Consider the following 12,528-nt stretch of genomic DNA (forward strand, 5'->3'; position numbering starts at 1 on the left):
GGAGTGCCTAAAAGGCACTAGTTTTCATTGGACGCCCGCGGCTGACAAAGCCTTTACGATCATCAAAGAAAAAATGACCAGTGCTCAGGTCTTAGCTCTCCCAGATTTTAGTGCAGTCTTTGAGGTTGAATGTGATGCCTCCAAAGTGGGGATTGGCGCTGTCTTGAGTCAGAATCGTAGGCCCATTGCCTTCTTTAGTGAGAAGCTGACTCAGGCCAGGTGTCAATACTCCACTTACGATGTTGAGTTTTATGCCGTTGTACAAGCCCTTCGTTATTGGAGACATTATCTCATTTATAAGGAATTTGTCTTGTACACGGACCATGAGGCTTTGAAGTATCTGAACAGTCAAAAGAAGTTGAGTGCTTGTCATGCCAAGTGGGTCAGCTTCTTGCAAGAGTACACCTTTTCGCTTCGCCATCAATCTGGTACCCTGAACAAGGTGGCTGACGCTCTTAGTAGGAAAACAACCTTCTGATGACTATGTCAGTGCAGGTCATTGGTTTCGAACAATGCAAAGAGTTATACCCCACGGACCCTGATTTTCACAAAGTCTGGGAAGGGTGCATCTCTTCAGATCGCACCCTCGACCCCGTTTTTGTATTCATAATGGTTACCTCTTCCGTGGTAACCAATTATGTGTGCCCAATTTCTCCCTTAGACTTCAGTTGATTTCTGAATTACATGAAGGAGGGTTAGCAGGGCATTTCGGGCATGATAAGACGTTCGCTCTCTTAGATGAACGATACTTTTGGCCCAAAATGCGGAAAGATGTTGTCAAGTTCATCCAAGGTTGTCATGTGTGTCAAGTGTCCAAAGGTCATCGTCAGAATAGTGGTCTGTATACTCCGTTACCCATTCCTGAACGGTCGTGGGAGCACGTATCCATGGATTTTATCGTGGGCCTTCCCCGCACACCATGTCGTTTTGATTCAATTTTAGTAGTTGTTGACCGGTTCTCCAAAATGGCTATCTTTGTCCCATGTAAGCACACCACCGATGCCTCTTTAGTCGCCTCATATTATTTCAAGGATGTTGCCCGTTTCCATGGTCTCCCTCACACAATCACTTCTGATCGCGACACGCGTTTTATGAGCCACTTTTGGAAATCGTTATGGGCCCTGTTGAAGACTAAGCTTTAGTTCAGTAGTGCGTATCACCCCCAGACTGATGGCCAAACCGAAGTTGTGAACCGCACCTTAGGAAATTTGTTACGGAGCCTAGTGGGCGAAAATGTCAAAACTTGGGATCTCGTATTGCCCCAAGTCGAGTTCGCCTATAACAACTACATTAACCGTTCTACTGGTAAATCTCCGTTCCAGATAGTGTATGGTCGGTCTCCCACCCATGTCGTTGATCTAGCCCCTGTGTCAGATCTCTCAGCTCCATCTCCGGATGCCTTTGATGCCGTCGAATATATGTGTGACATTCACAGACAAGTCCGGGCCAAACTTGTTGAAAGCTACGAGACCTACAAAGCTTTCGTAGATCAGGGTCGTCGTGATGTCCATTTCGAGGTCGGTCAACTTGTCTGGGTGTATCTGCGTCCAGAGCGTTTTCCTGTAGGCACCTATAGCAAATTAAGTCCTAAGAAGTATGACCCTTTTAGGATCCTTCAGCGATTGTGTTCGAATGCTTACCTCCTTGAGTTGCCCGATGATTGGCATATTTCCCCTATTTTCAACGTGGCTGATCTATATGCTTACTGTGGCAACAACAAGTCGACAGAGCTGACTTCTTCCCAACCAGGGGAGAATGATGCAGGGCAGGACCCGATTGGGTCCATCGTGCCACCCGATCCGCCACAAAGGGCAGATGGAGGACCCCGCGTGTATGACTCACCTGCAGGGACGAAGCCACGACGCAGGGAGGTATCCCTGCGCACCTACGCCAGGCGTGGTGGAGTTTGCACGCCCCAGAACCAGCCGCAGATAGAGGCTGACCCGGATCGTGGGTCGGATCCAAATCTGGACCCGCGACCCGGTCCAGTAAATAGCCTTTAAAAGGCCCTTCCTAGGGTTGCGTGGAGGCAGAGATTATTAAAAGCTCCAGCCGTCATTTCCTTCCAGCAGTTTTCCTATTCTTTATTGCCTGCATACTATTTTTTTTCTTCCTTTACGTTCTTTACTGTTATTGATTTTCCCATTGTTTAGTGAAACTATTTGAGTTTAATAAAGAAGTGCAGCCACACCGATTCACGGTGGGCCTTTGTTTCACTCCTCCTCCAACGTGGGCTGCATCACAAACACAGAAGTAAGAGTAAATTACACAGATGAATTTGTAGAGTCAACAAGCTTAGAAACAGAGACAATATTTTTCTTTATATTTGGTACATGAACAACATCAGATAAAGGAATGAATGACTCAGACAAAGGAACGAGAATGTTGCCTATGTTCGAAATAGGGTGGTGAGTCTCATCTCCAGTTACAATATTAGATTTACCAAAATAAGGAGTCAAAGTAGAGAACTTACCTACATTGCCAGTGACATGAGTTACCGCCCCAGAGTCTATATACCAAATTCCATCATCATTCTGCTTCAGATTCAAGTTGGCCATAGCGGATAAGAGAAAATCCTTAGCATCATCACTGACCCGAAATGTACCTGCATTTCCTAATGTAGCAACATTTCTATTGTTTTGCGTTCTATTTCGATTTTGTGGATTGAACCAGCAGTTGGCTTTGATGTGACCTCGTTTGTTACACTGATAGCATGTGGGAACATTGTTGAAAAAACTGACAGTGGAATTTGGTGTAGGTAGTAACCCACGTCCACCCTGGATTGGAGCTCCCCTGCCTCTGCCATGCCCTCCTCGTGTACGATCAGCGATCATCCCTGTGACAAGAACCTCATGCGTAGACGATTGTCCTGCTGAAGCATCAGACATGCTTTTCAGAGTCATTTCGTACTGAAGGAGTTTGGCACGTAATTCCTCAAAACTGGGTAATGTAGGCAAGCATGATAAAGAGGTGACAAGAACGTGATACTCTGATCCCAGGGCATTCAGTGCCTGCTGCACCTTTTCTTTATCTGACACTAGATACCCAACAATGGTTAATTGATCTGTGATGCTTTTGACTTGATTTAAGAATTCAATAATGCTCATTGCCCCCTTTTTTAACATATGAAATTCACGTTTAAGAAACAACACTTTGGCCTCTGATATCTGAGAGTAGGTCTGAGCTAAAGCCTCCCACAATACTTTACACGTGCAATCATCAGGAATGAAAATCAATACTTCTTGTGACAATGTGAAAGTGATGTACGTGACAAGGGCCTGATCGCGCTTCATCCAAGTAACAAATGCAGGGTTACGAGTGATATTTGGCAATCCTCCGTCTTCTTTTGCTTCAGTTGTGATAAATTCTGGAGGTATTCAAGTGGAGCCATCTAAGTGCCCTGAAAGATCTTGACTTCGAATAAAAGGAGCAATTTGCCTTTTTCAAGTCAAATAGTTGTTGGTGGTTAGCTTTTTCGAAACCAGCTACCCCAGGAAATTGGAAGAAAGACCAGAATTGGATGAAGTATCCATTTGCAGACTTGTTGACAGAAATCGGAGTTTGAACGAAAAAACACTAGTGACTGAAACTGGATTGTTTTATCATAAACTGACACAACTATTGATTTATGATAGAAATTGACCCAGAGAAAGCAATGTCACAATAAGTATATATATATATATATATATTGTGTGTGTAAAAAAAAAACTTGACAAAAAATGAATGGGGAACGACAACTGAGATTAAATACAATTTCAGAACTATGTGAGACTCCCAGTAGATCTGAAATAATATTCAGATGCGTGAGACACAGGTAAAAGGAACGAGAAAGAGTTGTTTCCAAACCAAAGATTAAAAGGAAACGTGATATGAGAAAGAAGGTAGGGAACTCGGCTGTTACGTGATGCAGGTGGAGAAGAAAAGACAGATCACGTGACTAGGCAGATCACGTGAAAGGCTAGAAGTCGACTTTTGCTTCTGCGTGAAAGAAAGAAGGCAATAACAATAGTGGATCTGAATAGATTTCAGATCTGCGTCAGAAGAAGGCAGCAAGAGGGGACGACAGCAGATCAGATCTGCGATAGGAGAACTCAGCAAGTGAACAGAAGAAGGTAACAAGAGGAGAGGACAGCAGATCTGAATATGTTTCAGATCTGCGATAGAAGAGCTCAGCAAAAAAAAAATAGGGGTAAATAAAATGCAGAAAAGGATGAGAATAGTGTGACCTGGGAAAGAAATAGAATGCAGAAAAGGATGAGAATAGCGTGACCTATCGACGATGAGTGGAAGCCGACCTTTCACGTTGACGGAGCAAAGTCCAGACAACTTTTCACGCCCAGAAGTTGCGCTGCTCTGATACCATGTGAAAACTGCCCTTGATTGGCAGACTTTGTCGAGAAAACCGAGAAGGAATGGAGGCGAAGAGGAGAGAGAGAAGAACTCTGCTATGCTGGAATCGGCAGCCAGAAGCTTTTTTTTTTGCTGTGCTGCACTAATCCTTCATTAACATTAGTAGGGTTTACAATTCTTTTTACATGGACAAAACTGTCCTGTATAAGTAATATATATTATATCCATATACAAACTCGTGTCGGATATGGATCCTCTACTGGATCCATATCTGATCCATATTCTAATAATAAGTATATATATTATAAGGGTAAACCCGATAAGGGTAAAATTGTCTTTTCACCTTTTACGCATATTCATATTTTTTAATATGATTGTAATTATTTTTTGCTTTTTACTTTTTCTTTTTTATCTTTTCTAGCCTTGGAAGGCCCACTTCATAGGCGTTGGGCCCCTCCCACGGTCACAAATTAGAGGGGCTCCAACGTCTATGAGAGGAGCCCCTCCAAGGTGTCCCTCTTGTATAAATAGGGGTTATCCCCCTTTGTAAATGTTAAGCTTTTTAGCAAAAGCTCCCTCCTTTAATAAAAATTCTATATTATTTTTATGCCTTTGTGCATTTGTGATCTATTGTATGTGTTGTGCCTTTGTGCACACTTGTTCCAAGTGTTCTTCTTGTGCCTTTGTGCACACTTCTCACATTGAGAACTTAGTCTTCTTGTGCATATAGTCTCTTTGAAGACTTTTTCAGAGTATTACCTTTCCTTTTCTCCATTGAGAACCTTGCTTCTTTGAGATTCTAAGGAATGTTCATTTCCTTACAGGGCTTGTTGACTCTGAAACCCTCAATTGCACCAACTTCCTCGTGAAACTCTACTATTTACATACATCTGCATGGACACACTTCCACAGCAGCATATACTTTTCCTTGTCCTATGAGAGAGAGAGAGAGAGAGTGAGTTCAGCAATATTATATATCTTAATTATCACCATTGTCATGCTTAAAAATTACATAAGCAGTGAAAGCAGATTCATGACCTATGTTACATAGACACTTCATCTAGGCTGAAGTGTTGGTGTCAGACACTTCCTGACACTGACACTCCTGGACACAACACCAACACTCTGTTTTTAAATTTAGGAGTGTCCAAAAATTTGGACATGCGTGTCTAGTGTCTGACACCTTAAAAGGTGTCTTGACATGCCGTGTCCAGCAAGTGCCATCCCCGTGTCTAGTGTTGGGTATCACAGACACAGGTGTCCAGCTTTGTGAACACTTCCTCATTAAACAAGTGTCAAGTATTTTAGAGTTGGAAGATACCTACTTGGGAGATATCCATCGTGCCAGCATTGAGCATCCAATGCTCCCATCATTCTTGATGAGTTGTTTTGACTTTTTATACTTAAAATTATACATGTTCATATTACATCACTGACATTTGTGTAAATCATCAAGGATCAAATTGCAAATGAGAGAATGTGCATTTTATATTTTATGGTTTTGTTTCATAACTCTCTCTCTCTCTCTCTCTCTCTCTCTCTCTCTCTCTCTCTCTCTCTCTCTCTCTCTCTCTCTCTCTATATATATATATATATATATATATATATATATATATATATATATATATATATATATATATATAGTCGAGTCCAAGTGTCTAGATTTTTAAGACCCACCATGTCAGACACTTCTTCCCATGTCCGACACTAACACCCTATGTCACATGGGTGCGGGTGCGGATGCGGCAGGGGCAAAAATGTAAATATATATATAAGGGGGGTCCGGGGGTTCCCCCCGGCGTGGGTCCCGATGTGCGGTCAACGGGCGGGGGTCCAGGGGGGGCTGCCCCTAGCGGGGGTTATAGGGGGGCAGCGCCCCGCCCAAGATTTTTTTTTTTTAAATTCCGCAGCCCATTTCATAGGGCAATTTTTAAAAAAAAATCCAAAAAAATGGACCGAAATGACCCTGGGTGCAGTCAACGCACCCAGGGTCGGGTTGACCACACCCAGTGCCGCACCCGCATCGAGTCGCGTCGACGCGGGTGCGGCACCCTGCTAGCCGAATCCCTGTGACATAGCTGACACCCATGTCAGTGTCCAACAGTTCACGACTATACCAAAGTTCAGTGTCCAAGTAACATAGTTCACACCTATACAAAAGGAAGTGTAGGATTAGTACCTTCAGTCTAGAGTTAAACAAATTTAAAATAAATAAGAAACAACAAATGCACAGAAGTAAACCAGATTTTCCTGATGCAACATTAGATGCATGATCCAATTAAAGGTTTTGTGGCATTATTCCACAGTCTTCATCCACATAAGCAGGTAAATGAGCAAATAGGTTTTCAAGAGAGCGAAAATGAAACATAGTAGCAGATTATGGTGCAGTTCTGGCTAAGGGTGTCAACGGGCCTGGTTTACCCGGACCAGACGCGAACCAAACCCTATAGGGTCCAGGTATGGTGATAAATAAGAAGACCCGATTAAGACCCGGGTCCAGACCTGAAGCTTCGATTAATACATGGACCCAGGTATAGTTTGTGAAATTTTATACCAGACCCGGACCCGACCCGAGTTCCAATTAAGACCCACAATTTTTTTGATGTAAAAATACGGTTTTACCGCATATGGTACGGGTTTGGTTCATGTAGTAATTATCGGGTCCGGTATGGATTTTCATATGGTGGACCCAATTAGACCTGGGTTACCATATGCAAAAATCTGGTCCAAGTCTGGTTCCACCTGGGTCCAAACTGAACCAGACCCGTTGACACCCCTAGTTCTGGCCTTAATCATAACAATATTAAGCCTCCTATATGCTAGCCCTTGTAGGGAGCACACATGGCCACTTAGATGAGCTAATACCTCCCTTTCTTCTCTTCTTCAATCTCAAAACTCTGGCTTCTTAGACATGCAAAAAACTATCAGTGGTTGTGGGGAAGAACCGATCTTAAAACCATACAACCTTAGGAATCAACCTACTACAACAGGCATTCTCATAGTCATCTTCTAAAAGAATCAGTTGACTCTATGCCTTCCCTATTTTCATAGAGAATGCTAAACCCACTTTCCACACATGCACCCCCCCCCCCACACACACACACACAAACACAAAACAAGTTTTTAACTTTATGACTCGCATGGGGCTAGGTACACTTGTCAACCCTGCATCACCTACCATGTCGAGAAACCCAATGCAAGACATCAAGGTAGGTGGTCGAGACCTAAGCTAATGGGTAGCACCAACTAAAAGTCCATCAAGTAACATTGTCAGCTTGCACTGCATATGTATGAGATGAGTCTCTATAGATACAGAGTTGACTTGCTTTGTCTTGAGGAACATAAAAAATGTCTATTAGATGGTGTGGATCCCTAAAACTAATTATGTAAAAGTTTAAAATACTATAATCCAGCCCATAAGCTTGTGGGATGGACTGCCTAGAGGCATAATGCCAATGAGGGAAACCAGTCTCTCACTGATTCATTCATTCAAATGCAGAGGTTGCTGTGTATTAAGAGAATTAAACCTTTTAACTGACCTGTCAGCAGAACTATAGGAAAGATGAGTCGACTCGGTTCATGTGGACCTCTGAAGTATCTACTGTGGGTAACTCTAAAATGCTGTCACATGAATACGGACATGAGAACAGGATATGATGTGGACACACTCGGTACAACATGGCAGTTCTCAAGAATTTGAACATTGGGAATGCAATGTAATTGGTGACAAATTTTAAAAGAAAAAGAATGCAAGTGAATACAAAATATCAAGATAAAAAAGAAAACAGAAAAAATTAATGACACAATATTAACTATGTTCGACACTGGTTGTCCTGGTGTGTCTGAGCATTGTGTTGTGTCTACACAGGATACACAGGTTAAGTGAAATGTTTGTGTGACATAGGCAAAATGTTTTATAAATTCTTGAGAGAGTTAATTCACTAACCAGAGATGTCCATAGATCAAGTCAGATTTAGAAGCTAAGGTTGTATGACATTTAAGAGTTGCGATTTAAGGTTGTCAGTGGTAATTTGAGAATGACTTCTGTGCTGTGACCAACCTTCAACAGTTTATTTCTTTGATAATTTTTTATGATGATGGACCTTGACAGCTATGGATTCAACTAATGAGAGGCTGATTGATTGGAAGAGAGTTTGAGCTAGTGTAGGAGAACAAAGAGGCAGAACTTTCATAACTCTTACCAGAATTAGTTCATGAGTCGCTTTGATGCAGTTGCTACCAAAACCAAAGTGAGCAGTGACTATCATGGTCAGCCTAGAGACGTCAAAGTTTGGCTAGTAAATTCAGGGAAAAAGCAATTTACCAAAGCCTCTCAGATGTAATATATGCATCATCTTTCTTGTTGATGCTGTTTTGCAGCACACAACTTTTTATTCCTAAGCTTTCTGCTTGCAATATTTCTCTTCAAATGGCATGGCTCTCTTTTAGTTCTACAATCGATATAGCTTCTTCCACATACATTCGCAAGTTATGGAAGGGGTAGACAAGAATCCTAGCTTGATTCCAACACAGTGGAAATAAGAACAGCTGAACAAGATAGTGAAACTGAAATTTTGAAGAAAACTAATAATTAAAGCTCAATTACCTCATGTTTCTAACTATCAAAATTATAAATGAACCCTATTTGAAGCAATTCCAAGGCATCACCACCATGTTAAACCACGTAAATATCCCATTTTAAGCACATACTCGCAAGAACATAAACTAGTATAAAGAACAAAGGAAAATATATGGATACCTGCAGCGGATGCTGGCAGCAAGAGATGATATCCCCATTGGGAACTTCGTTCGGAGCTCGAGAGACGGTTTAGGCAACACATGGAGGACTGCATATTTAGTCTTCAATCGAGCTTTAGGCACCATAAAACCACTATAATCATCCATTTCTGCGCTAGCTCCAATCCCCAAATTCAACCCACGAACCCCCTTAGATTCACCCACCATTGCTTCTTCTTCGCTCTTAGGAGGGAAGTCCCACGTCTAAACTCATGAATTGAAGATAACCACCCATAAAAAACAAAACCCGATTTAAAAATGGCGAACCAAATTCTAATAACAAAAAATTGTACACCACCGTCAGAAAATTCCATGTTCAATACAAGGCACTCGATATCCACAACAATGCACTAAAAAAATAGACCAAATTTCAAAGAAATGATGATGATGGTGATACTTTTTCTAGAAGTTCTTCTATCTACACATCACTAAAAACTCAAAACAAGAAAAAACAACAGAAATTTCATGGTGAGCATACCTGCATGAGTTGAAGACGGGCTCGGCTGCCATGGACGGAGCTAAGCAGAGAGGAAGAAGTGGGTGGTGGAGGAGGAGGAGGTGGGTGCTTGGGAAAGGAGAGAGGGCGCCTAAGGTCGAGACGGAGAATGGTCTGGGAGGAACGGGTGAGGGAGACAAATGGGGAGGCAAGCAGCTTCAGCAAACGAACGCCCAAGATTTCCTGCTCCTCCGGGGAGGGGGTGGGTGGTGATGATGGGAATGGTAAGGGGATGGAGGAGGAGGAGGAGCGAATATTTGGCTCTCCGGGATGTTGTGGGGGGCCGTCGAACGTTGTTGGTGTTGCCACTTCTTTCAAACCGTTCATCTCTTTCTTCTCTCTGTTCCCCAATTCCCACTTTTGCTGTTGAACAGTAGAACTCCAGAAGATACCTTCTCTCTCTCTCTCTCATTACTTGACGAGGTACCTTGCGGAAGCCAGGAAAACCAAACCGGGGAAGGAACCACGATTAGGGGTGTCAACGGGTCGGGGACCCAGGTGAAACTAGATTTGAACCCACGGTGGTCTCTCTCTTATTACTTGATGATACATGGGCAAGAAAACAATAGCAGATCAAGTGATTGGACAAAATCACTTTTAGAAAAGTCATTTGGCATCCTCACCCTCCTGCACAATGGACACTGATTTCCTAATACCGACCAAGCCTTTTTATCAAAATCAATATGCAGAACAAAGGTTTTACTTTTTAAATAGCATCCAAAGTTTTGTCATCTTTTAAGCAAATGTCACTGTTTCTCTACTGTTGACAGTTTAGTTCTATAGAAGTAAAATTTCTATGTACCCTTAAAAAAAAGGTACGCATAGCACTTTTTTGTGCTCAATATAAATTTATTTTTCTGCCCTTGAGAATATCGAATGTTCAAGATTCTTTATTTATTGATAGATTTTATTGTTTGAGACGAATAAATCAAGACAATAACACGTTACAAAGTTGGACAATCATAGGTTCAGTTATTTTATGGTAATTTAATCTTTTTAATATGTTGATTAGTGGTAGTTTCCTTATGGTGTTATTTGGCTTAGCCTAAGTTAAAAGCTTGGGAGCTATTTGAAAATTCAGAAAAGTTGGGTGGATACCTACCTAGGACCTGATCAATAATATTCAAATTGACGTGGAAGGATGAGTGATGAGGGTGGGGATCAGGGTGATTAGCCTCCAGGTGGGAGGTTCCCGGATACCGATGACCCTTCTTGAAGCTAGGTGGATGTGTAGGGCATCAACATGTCCTTTGCTAATGAGGGGCCTTAGCATCAGCCCCGGCTCAACCTCGTTCGACAATATCATAAATAGTCTCAATATCCCAGTCGTCCTTGAACTGGTACATTCTCATTCGACAAGACCTAGAACGTTCTTGACAATTCAGTTTCTCTTGACTTCCACGGTCATAAGAGCAGGATAGAGCTTCATCATGATGCAAAGCATGTCATTGAAAGATCATTAAAGGTAAATGATCTTATTCTAAAATAGATTCAGTTATCTTCAAAATGGTCATTTCCTTAAGAGGTCCCTCGAAACCTAGAGTCTTCAAAAGAGAATAATCCTCTGCAGTAACAGGAAGTCCCTCCCTCCAGGTCAAATGAAAGATCCTCTTGTAAAGGAGAACGTCGGGTGGATCTTGGGTGATCAAGGACGTGCTGAAGATGTTTGCCCCATGTACCTGACGTCTGAGGAGTGACTTGTTTTCTTCAAAGTAATCGAAGGACCAAAGCATCCAAGTATACCCTGGGAAACCAATCTAAATAAGTTGGGGTAGCACTCATACCATGGGGTCTTCTAATAAGAGTCTCCTGCGATTGCATCATTTAGGCAAAAAAGTAATTGAAGGTTCAAATTGTTAGGAAGGTTCTAATTTTTGAAGAAAGAACAAAAATTTGTGATATTATATGATTAATCATTCGCAGATGTCATAAGCTATCCACTTTATTATAAATACATGAGTCATACTGCATATCATACAAACTCATTGCATACATCAAATATTCTAACAATAGAGATCCTGAGTCTAAGTACATAGAAAGATCTATCATTTTTTCTGATCAAAATATGCCTAACTCTCATCATGGAGGCACGAAGTCTCATATCTAAATTGATTATCTTAAGAAGAGTATTTTCGCTTTAAGGTCTTACTCGGATAACTCCACTCTATCCATGAACCCACAAGAGGTGTAGGACTCCTAGTGTTTGCCTCCACAATTTTTCAAAAAGAAAATAATTCATAAATGCATCAAAAATCAAAACGGGCCTCAAAGGCATGAAAGGCAACCACATTTCTCTTGTCATATCCTTGCTTGGAGCCCAACATTTTCTCTCTAATACAAATAAAGTGATTTTTGAATTGGCCTGACCTCGTTCGGTGGCACCCATAATGGTTTTCACATATCAGTTCTTTCTCCTTTTGACAATGGCCCAAACCTCGTCCGACAAGACCACAAAATGGTCTTGGCAATCCAGTTGCCCCTGCATTGACATTAGCATCGCTCGGCAAGACCACCAAATGGTCTTGACAACCTAGTTGTCCTTAGACTAATCCCACCTCGATCGGCGAGACCCATAACAGTTTTAACAATTATTGTCAGATGTTGGCATCAACCTCGCTTAACAAGACAACCAAACGGTCTTGGCAATTCAATTGTCCTTGACCTGATCCAACCTCGCTTGGTGAGACCCATAATGGTCTCAACAGTCCAATTCCTCCCTTAAAATATTGGCACTGACCTCATTTAGTCGGACCAATCACAGTCTCAACGACCTAGTTTTTAAACATTGGCTTGACCTCATTCGACATGACCCAAATGGTCTCCACAGCCTAATGATTTTCAAACTAGCCCGACCTCATTCAACGAGACTAAGCACAATCTTGATA

At 41.9% G+C, this 12,528-nt stretch overlaps 1 protein-coding gene across 1 annotated transcript in view; it reads right to left on the minus strand.

Moving 5' to 3' along the window:
• The window catches only part of LOC149839457 (uncharacterized), a 30,988-nt gene extending 20,928 nt beyond the window's left edge, over positions 1–10,060 (minus strand). Inside the window, exons 1-2 of the mRNA XM_090004133.1 lie at positions 9,626–10,060; positions 9,110–9,351 (exon numbers count right to left, since the gene is read on the minus strand). Of these exons, the coding sequence (XP_089860259.1) occupies positions 9,110–9,351; positions 9,626–9,970 (587 nt within the window). The 5' untranslated portion in view covers positions 9,971–10,060. The remainder of the gene's footprint in view (positions 1–9,109; positions 9,352–9,625) is intronic.
• Between the last annotated feature and the right edge of the window lie 2,468 nt (positions 10,061–12,528).

The sequence above is a fragment of the Nuphar pumila genome, chromosome 4 (genome assembly GCF_984573655.1).
Source record: "Nuphar pumila chromosome 4, dmNupPumi1.hap1.1, whole genome shotgun sequence".
NCBI lineage: Eukaryota > Viridiplantae > Streptophyta > Magnoliopsida > Nymphaeales > Nymphaeaceae > Nuphar > Nuphar pumila.